At 39.8% G+C, this 16,679-nt stretch overlaps 1 protein-coding gene across 7 annotated transcripts in view; it reads right to left on the reverse strand.

Moving 5' to 3' along the window:
• LARP1B (La ribonucleoprotein 1B) overlaps window positions 1-11,254 on the reverse strand; it is a 136,287-nt gene extending 125,033 nt beyond the window's left edge. For 3 of the 7 annotated variants that reach the window (XM_044223995.1, XM_044223999.1, XM_044223998.1), the window contains exons 1-4: window positions 10,338-10,961; window positions 3,560-3,618; window positions 3,093-3,152; window positions 1,604-1,793 (exon numbers count right to left, since the gene is read on the reverse strand). In XM_044223995.1, coding sequence (XP_044079930.1) covers window positions 1,604-1,793; window positions 3,093-3,152; window positions 3,560-3,618; window positions 10,338-10,839 — 811 coding nt within the window. In that variant the 5' untranslated portion in view covers window positions 10,840-10,961. Of the gene's footprint in view, window positions 1-1,603; window positions 1,794-3,092; window positions 3,153-3,559; window positions 3,619-10,337; window positions 10,962-11,167 lie in introns of those variants that run through there. The other 4 variants (XR_006380808.1, XM_044223997.1, XM_044223996.1 and 1 more) reach the window with 4 other exon arrangements.
• Between the last annotated feature and the right edge of the window lie 5,425 nt (window positions 11,255-16,679).

Below are 16,679 nucleotides of genomic sequence, written 5' to 3' on the forward strand. Positions count from 1 at the left end.
CACTTCCATGAATTAAAATGCTTTAATGGCTTCCAATGGCACTCAAAATGCTAATTCCACACTACTGAAGCCCTGCACAACATGAACTTGCTGACTTCTCCCACAGCATCTCTAGAACTTCTCCCAATGTTCACCTTGTCTCAGCTACTGACCTTCCAACAGTTTTAAAGAACTTTTCTGCCTAAGGGTCCCTGAAAACACTTTAACCTAGGATCAGAACACTGAATGAGTATATGCTTTTACAAAGCAGTTAAATCATAATTTGTCCCTAGAGACACATAAGTTGTATAAAATATATGGAAAAGGATACAAAGACTATTTTTTCTTCAATGGGTAATTTAATGGAGAAATGCTATGGAAAAAAAAAGTTGGCCCAAACTTTTCTCTTAAAAAATATTTTCTCAGAACTCCCTGAAAGGGGCACCTCAGTGGCTCAGTCATTAAGTGTCTACCTTCGGCTCAGGTCATGATCCCAGCATCCTGGGATGGAGCCCTGCACTGGGCTCCCTGCTCAGCAGAACCTGTTTTTCCCTCTCCCTCTGCCTGCTGTTCCCCCTGCTGTGCTCTCTGTCAAATAAATAAATAAAATCTTTAAAAAGAAAAAAAAAAAAAAGGTACTCCCAGGGAACAGTTCCACTGCAGATTTCAAAAATAATTACCATACTTTTCAAGACTATATTAAATTCAAGAATATATTTTTTAAAAAAAGAATTTATCCATGCCAAGCTCTATAACTTCATTATATACTACATAGAGTATAGGTCAAAAGAAATAAAGAAAAACCTAATAGTTCAAGAATGTTACAAAACCAAATCAGCTACCACTGCAGCTAGAATCCTGAAGAAATCTAAAATACCCATTGGTGACTACTAGGAATCAACTAATTAAATACAATTCATTACTACGACTTTCTTCAAAAAATTAAAATCAAAATGAAGATATAGTTAAATTAACCTCTTTCATTAATTACTTGACTGAGCCTCATCTTCAGTGACATTTTCACCAGGACCATCTAACCAAGACTTGGAAACAACCGAAGTGTCAATTGGCAAATGAATGGATAAAGAAAATATGATGTATAAATATATAATGGAATACTATTGAGAAAGAAGGAAAGAAGGTCATGAGAAAGAAGGAAATCCTCCCATTTGCAATAACACGAATGGACCTTGCAGGTATTATGGTAAGTGAAATAAGCCAGAAAGATAAATACAGTATGATCTTTATTACATGTAGAATCTAAAATGGTTGAATTCACAGTAACTGAGAACAAACTGGTGGTTGCTGGTATGAGGAAATGAGTGAAAGTGGTCAAAAGGTACAAACTTCCAGTTATAAGACAAGTAAGTTCTGGAGATGTAATATTACAGCATGGTGACTACAGTAATCAATACTGTACTATGTATCTGAAAGTTGCTAAGAAACTAGATCTTAAAAGTTCTCATCATAAGAAAATTGTGACTCAGGGAAAATAGATATTAACTAAAATTGTGGGAATCACTTCACAATATAACCACTGTGTTGTATACTTTAAGCTACACAATGTTATATATCAATTATATCAATAAAACTGATGGAAAAATGAGGTTATAGATGAACTAACCTCTCTTTCGTTGATTACTTGACTGAATCTCATCCTCACTGGCATTTTCACAAGGACCATCTAATTTTGTTTCCCGGCTTTCTTTGCTCTCACTGCTAATTCTCTTTTCAACCTTGTCTTCTCTCTCTTTTCTATTTTGTGGCTTCTTATTTCCTTGGCTGATGACACTCTGGCACTGCAAAAAGTTTTTCTGAATGAAACAATTTCCATGAACATTGATAGAGTATCTCAGAACCATCTCTTTGTTTCTTTCATAGTTTAAATTAAAAAATCAGGGGTTGGAGAAGGACCTGGGTGGCTCAATCGATTAAGTATCTGTCTTCAACATGAGTCATGACCTCAGAGTCCTGGGATCAAGTCCCACATTGGCTCCTTGTTCAGCAGCAAGCCTGCTTCTCCCTCTGTCTGCCACTCCCCCTGCTTGTGCACTCTCTCTCTCTCTCTCTCCCCCTCTCTCTCTGATAAATAAATAAAATCATTAAAAAATCTGCCTTCAGCTCAGGTCATGATCTTGGGGTCCTGGGATTGTGCCCCATGTCAAGTAAGTTCTCAGTGAGGAGTATGCTTCTCCCTTTGCCTTCTGCCCCAACCCACTTGTGCCTCCCTGCCTCTCTCAAACAAATAAATAAAATCTTTAAAAATCCATTCACTGAACACTTGATTTGATATGCTATTCATAAATGCATACATGTGTGTATATATAATTAGCACTTTAAAACATATTGAAAAGATTATGTATCAAAAAATGTAACAAATTCTTGGGCACCTGGGTGGCTCAGTGGGTTAAGCCGCTGCCTTCGGCTCAGGTCATGATCTCAGGGTCCTGGATCGAGTCCCACATCGGGCTCTCTGCTTAGCAGGGGCCTGCTTCCCTTCCCCTCTATCTGCCTGCTTCTCTGCCTACTTGTGATCTCTGTCTGTCAAATAAATAAATAAAATCTTCAAAATAAATAAATAAATAATGTAACAAATTCTGAAATAAAATGGGCTTCAAATTAGACTCATATTAAAAATTAATCTCTTTTGGAGCACCTGGGTGGCTAAGCCTGTTGAGTAGCAGACTCCTCCATGATCTCAGGGTCCTGGGATGGACCCCTGCCTAGGCTCTGAGCTCAGCAGAGTCTGCTTGAGATTCTCTTCCTCTCCCACTCCTGTGCATGAGGTTCTCTATCTCTCTCAAGTAAGTAAATCGTTTAAAAAAAAAAGTTTTTAATCTTTTTAATTGTAGGCATTATATGAAGATAACAGCAGGTTAACCACCCCTTCCAAATAAATGTAGGATTACTTCTTGAGAATACAATGAGATGAAGACAACATGATGAATAAAATCAGGTTCTGAAAAGTGGGTTAGACTATAAAAAGGATAGCTCTTAAGTTTTCAGCACTTCTTTATTAATGTAATTCTCTAAATATGAAATTAAATAAATTTTGCATGTTAAAATGAGACTATTTTCTCTTCATTAAGAAAAAGCCTTAAAACAATACTCACCCCAGTGTTCACTAATTCACTTGGTGTTGGCCAATTCGCCATATCGCTGAAATCACTAGCCTAAGAAGTAATAAATAAGTGTTATATCTGCAAATTAGAAATCTTAAATAGAAAAAATATTTTCTAAAAGTGAAAGCAATTTTAAAAATCACCTACATACAATTATATGTAGGTATTTGCCAAATTAACTCAAAAATCTCTGCAAACAACAGAACACTAAAATAATAATGCATTGGTCTTATGATCCACCTTCTGGAACTATTTAATGACACTAAATTGATTTACATAAGATAATAGAATAAATTAATACAAGCAGGATTTGGACAAAGGCTACAGTTCTCTAGTATATTAGCTTTAACCTAACATCATTGATACAACTAGAAGAAAAGTACACAATAATCTAACAGTTTCTAACACACCAATTTTCAAAATCAACACAGCTAAGAAGAATACAGCTAAAAACACACCTTGTTGGATTTCTTTGTCTTGAGTTTTCCCGCTTTTATAATTTTGGGGGAACTGAGCTCTAAAAAACAAAACAGAACAAAAAACAAAAAAAAATAAAATTAGGGTTTTTTTTTTTAAGAATTGGTTTTACAATCACTTAATTCAATATACTTAACAAATTAGCTATTGTATCAATTTTAGTAAGCCAGTGTCCTCACCATTTCCAACAGAAGCCAAAGTTCTGAAACTCAAATTCCTAGTAAGAGAACAACTACAGTTCCAACATAGATTCAGACTGGTCTTCAGTACTCAAATCAATACCGAGAAGTATCGGTTAACTTAAACTAAACTGACAGACCAATCCTTTCTCTGAGAGAATACGACAGGAAAAATTAGAAATAGTAACATGTTTTAATATAGTAAAGTTAGAAACTCACTTCCCAAAGGGATACATTTTGCTACATAATTCATACACTGATGTCATCAAGGACTATCCAGAAAATGAATCAGAAGACTTCAAACTATTTGTCCTTGAAAACAAGTTTGACAACCACAATAGGTTTTATATAGATGAAGTCATTAAAAAAAAAAAATAGAAGTTTGTACCTGTCATGGTATTCCCACTTGTCCCATTTTGAGTAAGTTAACAATAAAAATAGATAGGTAAAGACACAGAGAGAGACTCTCTGAATGAAACTTTACATTGTCTTTTGGTTGGTTCGTTACTTAGCAAGATGACCAAATGGTATATCACCGACCTAAACATGATCTAAAGTAAATATTGAAAAGCAGAATAAACTTGGGATCTGTATTTACAGGAAAACTAATAATCCAGCAAAACATAAACCCATAAAAACATGGCAATGACCAATTCATAGAATAAAGTAATCCTTGAGTTAAAACTCAGAAGCAGATTTTAAAAAGACATAGAGAACTTATCAAAGGAAGAGAGACGAAGGATTAAGATGTCACCAGGGATGGACATAAAAGAATCTTGAATATTATAGTAATTTTATTCCTAAAGCAGAATAACGGGTACACAGGTATTTCTTTTATTCTTTTTTAGGTATACATATACATATGAATGTGTATACATGTATAAATATGCATAAGGCTAAAACATTTCATTAAGAAAAATTGGATTAAAAGATATGGGTAAAAAGGACCAAAAAATGGGTACAGGAAACTGGGTGTGGTGCATAAACAATGAATCTTGGAACACTGAAAAGGAAAATTAAATTAAAAAAATAAAGATAAGTTATTAAATCTTGGGGAAAAAAAAGAAAAAATCTAATTTAATAAAGAACAGTATTTGCCTGAACATTATCTAGAATTTGACTGTAGTATGTTCTATATATACTATGTATGTTTTATGAAAGTTATACAATATAGAACATTGGAGAACAACAAAATGGAGAACATGTCCCTGCTAAGTCCAACAAGGTAGGTGTCTGGTAGTTACAAAATAAAGCCTTACACAAAATATTTGATGTAATGGAAAATAATAAGGGAGAGGGGCACAAAAGCAAGTTTTATTTAGCTTTATTACAAATCAATTAGACATCAATAATCACAAAATTAAGGTCATAAAATAAAGATAAAAATTATTCTGAGCACATAAAAATAAACTTTTTAACTTCATTACTAAATGGCACAATTAAGTTATTAACAAAATTTTTAAAGATAACTGAACATGACAAAAAATTAATAATCTGTTGATTTAAAGACCAGTACACTGGGGGCTAGGTGTGGGAGTGCCTGGGTGGCTCAGTGGGTTAAGTCTCTGCCTTCAGCTCAGGTCATGATCTCAGGGTCCTGGGATCAAGCCCCACATGGTGGGGGGGTGGGGGGTGAGGCTTGATCCCAGGACCATATGTGGGGCTTGATCCCAGGACCCTGGGGGTCTCGGCTCAGCAGGGGGCCTACTTCCCCCCTCTCCCTCTGTCTGCCTCTCTGCCTACTTGTAATCTCTCTGTCAAATAAATAAATAAAATCTTTAAAACAAGAACAAAAATACAGTTCCATACTCTACTCAGACACTGAGTATCATCTCTAGGAAAAAATGGAGAGATAAGTTGGGAAGGAATATTTATTTCTTTGCACATTTAGGAAGACATTTTGACTTCAGCGTTTTTAAAATAATTTATATGCACATAGAGAGAACAGGTAAAACAAGCCTAGGAAAGGTAATTTTAACTAAAATGAATGAAATTGCTCTGCATGTTTTTAGAGAAAACCTAAGACTAAAAAAGCAAGCCAGTCTAGAAAATTAAAAAAATTAAAAAATATTATGTATAAATTTTTTTCCCAAGCAGGTGAAACATAAGAAAAGGCCACTAGTGGCTTCAAACATATATATAAATACACACGAACAGTGTGGGATCTTCTTATCTCTGTTTTTCTAAGTATCACTGGTAAAACACTATACTACTGCAACTTTTTGAGTAATATTCCAGTACCTTAAACTGTTATTCTTTAACCCTGCGAATCTATAAACTATAATCTGTAATTCTAAATTGATAAGAAAAACAATCCATTTTAAGGGCGTGGACACAGAAAACAAAAAGTGCCACACTATTACCTAGTGAGGTAGATGCAACATTATTAATTGTTAACAGTGATTTATTGTGCATTATTAGGATTGAAATCCCTTGTTATTCAAACTGTGATATATGAATCAGCATCACTGACATCATGTGGGAACTTAACTAATTATACAGAATATCAAGTCCTACAGAATCAGATCTGCATTTGAACACCCATAGTGGATTCCTAAACATGTTAAAATTTTAGAGTCACTAGTACAATCTGTTCTTTAAATAATGACTCTGTGGTTAACCCCCCAAGAAAGATGTCTATAGCAGCATGATTGCATTTAATCATAATTTTAAAAACTCAGATTTCTTTTCAATTAATAAAGTCCACAAATTGAGCACCATTTGAATGAAAGTCATTGTTGTGGGCAATACACAAACATCAAGAAGAGAGACTTTGCCTCAAAGAACATTATAAAATAAAACAAAGAGATAAAACATGCGAATATGTAATCCCAGTACAAGGCACTGAGGGATAATTTCTATTAAGAGAGCTATAAACTATTAAGGGAGAGCAGCTCAGAGAGGCCAAGAAAACTACATACAAGAGTCACCATTTGTAATTGTTTTTCAAGGTAAGTAGAACTAAAACAAAAGGAAGGATGATGAGCAAAACCTTAAGTCAGGAACACCTAACACATTTATCCAAAACACAGGGTACACAGAAGGGAACATAAACAAAAAGCTAGAAAGGTAGGATAAGACCAGACACCTTATAGTTCCCTTCCAAATTAAGAACTCTCTTCTCTTGTTAACAAACAATATACCAATGTGTGGGATATTTAAGTAGGCTTGGCGGGGGTGGGAATGCAATGTCACAAGGTCAATTCTACTCAGTTTAATTTTTATGGCCACAATCTTTAGCAAAGTTTTAATTAAGAAAATGCACTGATAATTACCAACATTTCACATAATTTTGTATTTAAAGGAGAAATGTAGTAAAATGCCACTTTGCTACAGTGAGTGCTTTAAAAAAAAAAACACTTAAAAAACTACTTAATTCTTGTACTCTAAAAGTGGGAGTATCAATTTGTACAGTCACTTTAGAGAGCACCTTGTCAACTAACCTACACCGTGTGACCTAACAATTCCAGTGCTCATCATCTATCCTAGAGAAAGTCAGACATATATACAAGAAGTATGTAATTTTTTAAGTAGGCCCCATGCTCAATGGGGGGGCTTGAACTCACTACCCCAAGATCTACCAACTGTGCCAGCCAGATGCCCCCACACTCACTTATTGTAAAGAGAAAAAATAAAAAGGGTCAATCAACTTTAAATGAAAAATGGAAGATGACATTATGTTCTAAACACATATGCAAAACACTATAGTAAGAAACATCTGAAAGGATATTCAGTAAACAAGTAGCATGATTATCTCTTTTCTTGGAGATGTCAAAATTTCTGTTTTTACAAGGAGAATGTATTTATATATCATTTATATAATTTACTTAAAATGTTTTAGGGTAATAATAAGCTTAATTGAGGTTTTTGAGAAACAGACATTAAGAAAAAGGAGAATTGATGAGGTTAGATTAGACTAAGGGTGAAAAAGATGGAAAAATCAGTATTTTTATATACCACGTTTTCATTGAGTAAAAGAACCAAAATTATATTAGAAAGCTGATATTTGATACGCAGAAAACAGCCACAGATACAAATAAGAAATTAGCAAATCCCATACTCTGATTTTAATACAGCTCTCCAGAATAAATGTATTTTAAACAAGGTTAGGACAGACTGGGGGACAATCCTTTCTGGTCTCCTGACTGAACTCAAAAATGCTGTGACACTATCCCAGGCCTCTTGGAAGAGACAGACTTTGGTTGAAATGAAGGCCTTATCTAGATTAAGAGAAACAGTGATACACAAGCCAAAACCATCCTAAAAGTGGTATGAAGTGTCTCACAAGGACTGAAGAAGCAAGAATGATTCACCTGCCGTTCAATTAGAACAGCACATTCTAACAGAGAAAATTCAGGATTATCTGTCCCAAAATAATCCCCTTCATTTTCTATAATGTTTCCATCTCTGATAATAAACTCTCTGGCAAAATTTTGTGGATGTAATTTCTGTACCTTATTAAGAGAGTGACAGAAGATCCAGGTAAGGCCAGGACAAGCATGGTTTAAGTCTCTTATTCCAGTATAATTAATATCCTTCTCTTTGCCTCTCTACAGTATCCTGGTTTGTAGGATAAATTGCACAGCCCCCTCCACACCTCCCACTAATAGATTATCACTGGTTTGCACCTACTCTGAACCTTAAAGGTCCTCTGCTATTTCACTGTTCTTAAAGTTGCAAATTTGCTTAGGAAAACAGGAAGCCAGGACACCCCAGGTTATAGATGGCACTCTGGTATTGACTTGAAGAGATGAATATACCCATTTCATTCATTTACAAGGCCCAGAAAAATTGTCAGAAGTCAACTAGCTAGTTAGGAACAATATCTGCACTAGAACCTAAGTCTCTAAGAACACTGCATTTCTACACCATTATCTCTAAATTACCCAACTACAGACAGAAGTTGTGGTAGAACAGTCAATACTATGGAGAGTTTAGAAGTTACTACACTACTCCAAGTAGTGAAGAACAGTATTTGTCTAAGCACAGAATGGGTTCCAGAATAAAAAGAATTGTGTACAGAGAGACATCAACAAAATCCAAACTCTCATGAACCACAACATAGCTCAAGTATTACCTCGTTCTTAACCTCCAACAAAGATTAAGATCCCCAGGGAAGGCACCTGAGGTTAATTGAACTGTTAAATACTTTTCAAAAGGACATTTCCAATTAAGATTCCTGAGTCTTACCTTGAAAGTCTGAAAACCTGTCAACTTTACAATCAAAAGACAGTTCATTTTTTCGGTAGTTCACAGAATATAAATTATAATTGTGTGTAAATCTACAAGTAGGGAGGTTGGACAGCCCATTAAGGTTCATTAAGGGCATTCCTTTTCTTTGCTAAATTTATGGAGATAAATTCATCCTTCAGTTAGTGACAGTAGTAAACAAATCTTTGTAGCTAGAAGAGAATGATGGTAATATTAAATTTAGAGCAAACTTCTAAGTAATTTTTTCTGCAAGTGTCAAAATTTATCAAAAATAATGAGTATTACCATGCAAAAACTAAAGAAATCAATTAACACTTGTTTCACTCTATTGGAGTTCCTTTAAAGAAATGTTAATATACCTGCAATATAATGTATTTATACCAATCACCTTACAGTTACACCACATCCTTTAAATCACTTGATCCTCACAACCCTGTAAACATGCTCATATTTTCCCCATTTTACTGGTAACCTTTAATTTTTAAGAGAAAGTGAAGATATGCGAGGAAGCAGCTGTAATTTCTATTAAAAAGTTCGATTAACTTACTAAAGCTTAATTTAGAAAATAAGACTAGGAGATACTACTTCTTGTTATTTAGTATTTCCATTTAAACTTAAAACCAAAAACTACAACCAAAATAAAGCACCCAGGGTCATACTGTATAGGTCAGCTTTCAAATGCTGTGGCATAATCTAACCTCCCTAAAGAGGATCGCTAACCTAATGTTAAGACTATCACTTACCTAATGTGCAATTCACTCTCCTGTCAACTTTCTTGTTTAATTATTTTCCACCACAATCCTAATTCCAAGCATTTTATTAGCAACTACGGTACAGTTGCATTTTTAATATGACTATTTGTTTACAAAACAGATTTTCAGTTTGTCAATTACTTCAAAACGAAGAAAATTACAATCGCGCTTCCACTTATGAATAAATCCCCATGCTCCGACTTGCTTCACCGCCCCCCCCGCGTTTTTTCTTACAAATCCACAAAAACTTTCTATAGGACGAACAGCACTACCTACCTAAAGTTAGCTTTCCCAAGTGACTACCACGTTTGGCGGGGGGGGGGGGGCGGGGGGGGGGCAAATCTCAATGGAGGCGGCTCCAGCCGAGCGGCTCGGCTAGGTTACTCCCGCAGTGGCCCCACCAGCCAAGGAGAACCCGAGGTCCCACCTCTTCCTGCCGCTCCCTTCCCAGATGTCCATTTATGTAAATAGGCAGAGTGAATGACACCTTGGAACAAAATACCTCCGACTGTCAGGGAAAGGAAGCCTGCCCCTCCCCCAGTCCCACCACAGCCTCTACAGCCAAACGAATCACCCCTGCACACACCCTCCCACTGCCCACCGCAAAAACCACAGACCTGCCTCGAGGGTTTCCAATGGGGACGGTGTCGGTCCCATCCCAGCAGGGGACAGGTGCTGGAGAGGCTTTTTGGTCCAGGGGTTCTCCTTAGGCGGCGGCGGCGGCGGCGGCTGCAGCTTTTCCTCAGGGCCAGTCGCCGCCTCATCCACTAGGGCGTCCTCGACCCGCGGGTCCCTTGGCAGGGGTGGCAGGGGTTCCCCGCCAAAGGGACCCCCGGGCCCGCGCGCCTTGTGCGCCAGGTGCAGCGCCAGGGGTCTCACGGGCACGGCCGCCTGGGGCACGCTGTGCCCTAGCACCAGCGCCGGCGACGGCTCTCCTCGCGCACCCGCGATGATGGCTGTCGCGGCCCTCTCTTCACTCGCCGCCTCCTTGCCCTCCCGTTCGGGCGGGGACAGCCTCTCGGCCTGCCGACTTGCCGTTACCAACAGCGACTCCTCAGCAGCCACCGCGGGTGGCTCCTCCCGAGAGTGAGCGGCAGGCACCGCGGCGCGAGTAGACATCGTCCCCTTGCCCCAGCCGCCCCCGCCGGGGGGGGCCCGGGGCCAGGGAGCCCGACTGCCCGTCTCTCCGCCGGGGAACCGACTGGCTCCGGCCTGGGACAGAAAACCCGAAAGCCCGGCCGCCGCCGCCGCCGCCGCCACCGCCGCCCGCGTCGGCCGACGCCGTGCAGCGCCCGGCGTGCCGCCCCTCCCCGCGTGGAACGGAGCGCTAACCGCCCGCCGGCCCAGCCCGCCTCACAGGCGCACGCCCAGAGCCAGCCAACAAGCGCCGGGCGCCGCAGAGGGAAGCCGCAGCCGGGAGCCGCAGCCGGGAGCCGCGAGCCCTCACCTGGCGCGGGCAGCCGCGTAGGCGCTACAAGTAAGGGCTGGAGGACCTCTAGCGGAGTGGAGTCAAGGAGGCGCGTGCCCCCAGAGCCGGTAACTGCTCGCGGGGGCGGAGGCGGGGGCGTGGAAGGGGCGGTCCCAGAAGGCAGGCGGGGGCGGGGCCTCGCGAAGGAGCGTGACGTGGCTACTCACCCGCTCTTGCCCTCGCCAGGCCGCCGCCCGCGGTGGTTGACTGACTAGCCCGTCCGGGTGCCGCCCGGCTTAAGGGCCGGGCCCGCCCCAGACGCCAGCCGAGGGGGAGAGAGGAAGAGCTGGACGATTCCGCGGCTCGCGGGCTACCGCAGCCGGACTGCGGCGAGCAGAGGCGGGTCGCTCACGGGGCCTCTGTGACTCGCAGCGCAGTGGCGCTGTGCCCTGCCGGGTGCGAGCGAGGGGTGGGGCGGGCAGGGGCGGTCGCTTTGCCCCACGCCAGGACGCGAAATTAACTCCAGAAGGGGTGGTCTCTGCCGACAACCTTGGGCCGCTTGGTTAACGAGCCGGGGTCCCGGACGGGGCCGTTCTGTCCTCTGTGTCAGTTGCTTCGCCCGGTGAAAAAGTTTCCACCTGAGATTTTTGAGGCACCTTAATCATTTGTAGTCCTGAGCCACATCCAGAATGGAAATTGTGTAATTTTAGGTGACTGTTTATGAAACCTTTGCCCAGGCAATTGGTTTAGTGTATTTCCCTCCTTCATTTCTACCCTCGAACCGAAATAATTTTTATAAAGTGCTTTTGAGTAAAACAAATGGTTAATATTTCGCCGACTTGTTGTTAAATTTTCCTTTAATTTGTAGAGATAACCCCTGTTTACAAATTAACCATGTTTCCTAGTATTTTTTCCTGGAATGGATATGTTTAAAAGGTACAAATATGTTTTAACTCCAGTAGGAGCTATTTGGCTCTGAAATTCAGTGAGTGATAATATTGATTTCATGGGCGTGGATTTATAAGTCACTAAATGTTTATGTTCTTATGCAAGGTCGCTTAAAATGGGTTTGACCCAGTGAAAATTTTTTTCATCAAGGGACACCCCTCAGAAAATAAATGTGTTCACCATTTGTATGTACTTGGCAGTGGATCCTTCCTGGCCTCATTTAGGGCTGCCAAAGTAGGCAGAGAGCTTATACATGACTCTTCTCCCAGGGATCTCACTTCAGTCACATTAAACTTGAGATTAATGTTTCTGTTTACTCAGAAGCTGTACTAGGCATAATTTTTTAATTCCCTAAGGTTAGTAAGCTACTCATACACTACTTGTAAATAAGACCTTTCTTGTTCTCCATATCACTGGTTTCCAATTCATCTGACCCTAAGGAAATTTCGGAACACATTACCATTTAAATAAGTAATTGTACTTACCTACATTCCCAAGGAGGCGCCATCTTTACTAGCCTCCTTATTGGTAAAGCTTTGTTTTGTTAATTTATCAACTAGCTGCTCTTCTTGTTACAATCAGCCTTTTGGAGTCCTGCCAGGTAATGCTGGTTTTTGTTTACAGAAGCTCAGCAGGCTGCCTGCTGAGCAAGGATTCCCGACTTAGGACTCTATCTCAGGACCCTGGGATCATGACCTGAGCTGAAGGCAGCTGCTTAACCGAATGAGACAGCTAGGCATCTCTTTACTATTTAAATACAGGTGAATTAAAGACTGATTTTTTAAAAAGATATTATTTATTCATGAGGGACAGGAGAGAGAGAGGCAGAGGAAGAAGCAGGCCCCCCTACCTGATCAGGGAGCCCGATGTAGGACTCCATCCCAGGACTCCAGGATCATGACCTGAATCGGAGGCAGACGCTTAACCATCCAAGCTACCCAGGTGCCCAAGGCTGACTCTGTTGAAGAAGAGGTTATGGAATGGATTTCCAAAGTTTGATTCATATGGGCTACCTAACCATGGTTGGTGGTTTTGTTTGTTGCTTACTATTTTGTTTTGTTTTGAAGTAAAGTATTGTAAAGGTGCTTTATTGAAGAAACACAGAGGACCTTTTTGGAAATAGGTCGTGTTTGCAGGAAGAGAACTGGTACTCTAAAGAATTCAACAGTTGTGGGGCATCTGGGTGGCTCAGTTGGTTAAGTGTCTGCCTTTAGCTCAGGGTCCTGGGATCCAACCTGGAATCCAGTCAGGCTCCCTGCTCAGCAGGTTGCCTACTTCTCCCTCTCCCTCTGCTACTCTGCCTGCCTGGGTGTGCATGCATGCGCTCTCTCTCTCTCTCTCTCTAATACAAAAAATCTTTAAAAAATAAAAAGAATTTAATAGTTGGTATTTGGGGATCATCACTGTAATGCAGTACCACTAATGTCAGTGAAGGGCAATTTGTTGTCCCTCTTTTAAATACATATTAATAACTCCTATTTCCACATAACTGCCTCTTGGAAACAACTTCACCTATCTTCTATTTGCCTCTCCACCCTTTTCCTGCCCTTGTGCCAGCCAGAGCTGACCTGTCCAGACTGCACCAATGGATTCCTTCATAGTCCTTGGTATCTCAGTGGGTTCAGGCATAAGTATCCACAAGAGATAGAAGGACGGAAGATAGTGAGATCAAAGTCCATATTCCCCAAGCTCATGAATTCCATGTTCACCCGGGATTAATCGCAGAACCCTCCTTTCAGTTAATCTCTCCAGTTCTTCCCTTTGTCCCTTCCAGCCTAGTAATAACTTCCAGTCCTTGGGATATTGCATTATCTCTTGCTGGTTTCCCTGACTCTTGGGCTGCACCTCTGTAAGTCAATATTTATTAACTCTAGTCTAAAAATTATGCAGTTTAAATTTCCATTAGATTTTTTTAAGCTTTTATTTTTAAACAGTCTCTACACCCGTTGTGAGACTCAAACCTACAATCCTGAGATCAAGAGTCACACACCCCACCGACAGCCAGCCAGGTGCTCCTGTCCAGTTTTCAATGGGACTTTGACCTAGTTTGCCTTGGCTGAAACTCCATTATGTTAAGTCATTTGGCCTCTGCTTCTTAGTTCAAAACCAGGGAAGAAAGATGGATTGGCTCAATGTATTTTTTGTAGCCAAATCCTTACCCATCTTCCTATGGATTATTTCCCTTGAATAGGGTCCCCATCTATCCTGGAGGAACAAATTATTTGGTTCAAAACACTACCCTCAAAACAATTAGGTTGGGAGAGCTAGTTAATAGGAATGTGAGAGAGATACCTCCCTTAACCAAGTTTTCTTCCTTTTCCCTATTTTAGTGAATGGCACTACATTCTAATCCCTATAACCCAGGAGTCATCCTTTCACCTCACCTTCACTCTCCGTAATTCATTCCTTTACAAATATTTCTCAAGCATCTGCCAGGCAGTGTTTTAGGCACTCACCAAGACCAGTACCTCCTCAGTGTCAAGTCCTGCTTTCTCCACTGCCACCATCCTACTCCAGGATGCCGCCATGCTTGTGTAATATTGTCACACCCTCTTAATTGGCCTCGCTGCCTTCATTTAGATCTATTTGATAAAACTGTAAAGGTTACATGAGATACCAACTGCAAAATGCCTACCAAAAACCTTGGCTCAGTGAGACTACCTATTTTTACTGCTTTTAAATTCACAGACTTAACCAGGGTAAATGACCTTAATTTTACTGAACCATTGAGAAGCCTGGCTTATTTATTTATTTATTTATTTATTTATTTATTTATTTATTTATTTTTGGTAATGGGAAACTGGTATAAGGCTGTCTTTTCAAAGAAGGGATAATGGTTCTCTGGACCCTCAGAAGTTGTAAAACACCTAAAGTAACTATCCATACACAAACTTGGTGATCCCGTTCAAATGAGCCTTTAAAGGATGAATCTTGTTTTTCCTGTTTAGAGTATGCTTCTATATTGTCAGATGATTGAACCCACTCCTTCTCCTCCTCTCCCTGCTGTCTTAGGAAATTAAAGTCCCATGAGAACATCAAGATCTTTGTTATTATTACCAGTGCAATTTAGGTTCAAGCTGGTAAAAACCCAATGTACAAATAGCTGTACTGTATGCTAGAGAAGGTTCAAAGAATGTATTAGATATAAATCATTTCAAAATCCCGCAGTCCATTTCAAAATCCAGCATACTCCTGTATGCTAGAGAAGGTTCAAAGAATGTATTAGATATAAATCATTTCAAAATCCCGCAGAAGATAAAACTGAACTCAGAGATTTTTTTTGAACTACTTATAAAGTAGCCACTTTTTAAAAGATTGATTTAAAAAATATTTTATTTTTGTATTATTATTATTTTATTTATTTAATTTCTTTTCAATGTAACAGAATTCATTGTTTATGCAGCACACCCAGTGCTCCATGCAATACGTACCCTCCATAATACCCACCACCAGGCTCCGCCACCCTCCCACCCCCCGCACCTTCAAAACCCTCAGATTGTTTTTCAGAGTCCATAGTCTCTCATGGTTCATCTCCCCTTCCGATTTCCCTCAACTCCCTTCTCCTCTCCATCTCCCCATGTCCTCCATGTTATTTTTTATGCTCCACAAATAAGCGAAACCATATGATAATTGACTCTCTCTGCTTGACTTATTTCATTTTTTGAGAGAAAGAACAAGCTGAGTGCGGTGCGGGGGAGTGGAGGGGTGGAGGGAGATACAGAGGGAGAGGGAGAAGTAGTCTCCCTCTGAAGCAGGGATCCTGATGCAGGGCTCAGGTCTCTGTTCCAGGACCCTGGGATCTTGACCGGTGCCAAAGACAGCCGCTTAAGCAACTGAGCCACCCATAAGTATTGCATACTTCCAATTATGTTTAGCCTTCAAAGCAGGGTCAATACTAATGTGTGTTTGAAAGGCATTGTACCTTCTTTTCAGTAAACAAATATCAATCAAAGTAAATAAATATCAAGTTACAGTGAAAATTACCTTTAGAAATTGTTTAAGTTTTGCTCTATTTTTACTTAACTGTATCATACAGGTAGGTAAAAACACTGCGCTTGCTATGCAAACATAGGTTCAAAACAAATCTAGGCTACCTTTCAACCAGATTGCTGTTCCTAAGCGGGTTGCTCTCTACTTTTTAGGTAGGTTTTAATAGACTAGTGTAACAGAAGTAGAAACTCTAAAAAGAAGTGTCTTGTCTAAGAACTCTCAGCCAATAATGGCTAAGGTTGATATTCTAAACTCTGTCTTTATTGTCACACTATTTAGTCTTCTTTCTTTTACAATAACTTGTAATGATATAAGTAATAGGAAGTAATATTAATCTTTTAAAAAATATTCTAAAAATAAACTATAAACTGAAGGAAGCATAACTTTTTCTTCCCCACTTTGCAAAGAACAACTTTCAAACATTAAGGTTAGTAATCTGTCTGAATTCTTCCTACTATCCAGTTATATTTAATATTAGTATAGCCTTATAAATACTAGTGATAAAGGGTAGGTGGAAGAAAGGCAGGCAGGGACAAAGGGGCCCCTCCACCATAAGAGGGAACCATATTTTTTTTTTTTTAAGATCATATTTGTTTATTTGAGACAGAGAGAA

This window comes from Neovison vison, chromosome 11 (genome assembly GCF_020171115.1).
Source record: "Neovison vison isolate M4711 chromosome 11, ASM_NN_V1, whole genome shotgun sequence".
Lineage (NCBI taxonomy): Eukaryota > Metazoa > Chordata > Mammalia > Carnivora > Mustelidae > Neogale > Neogale vison.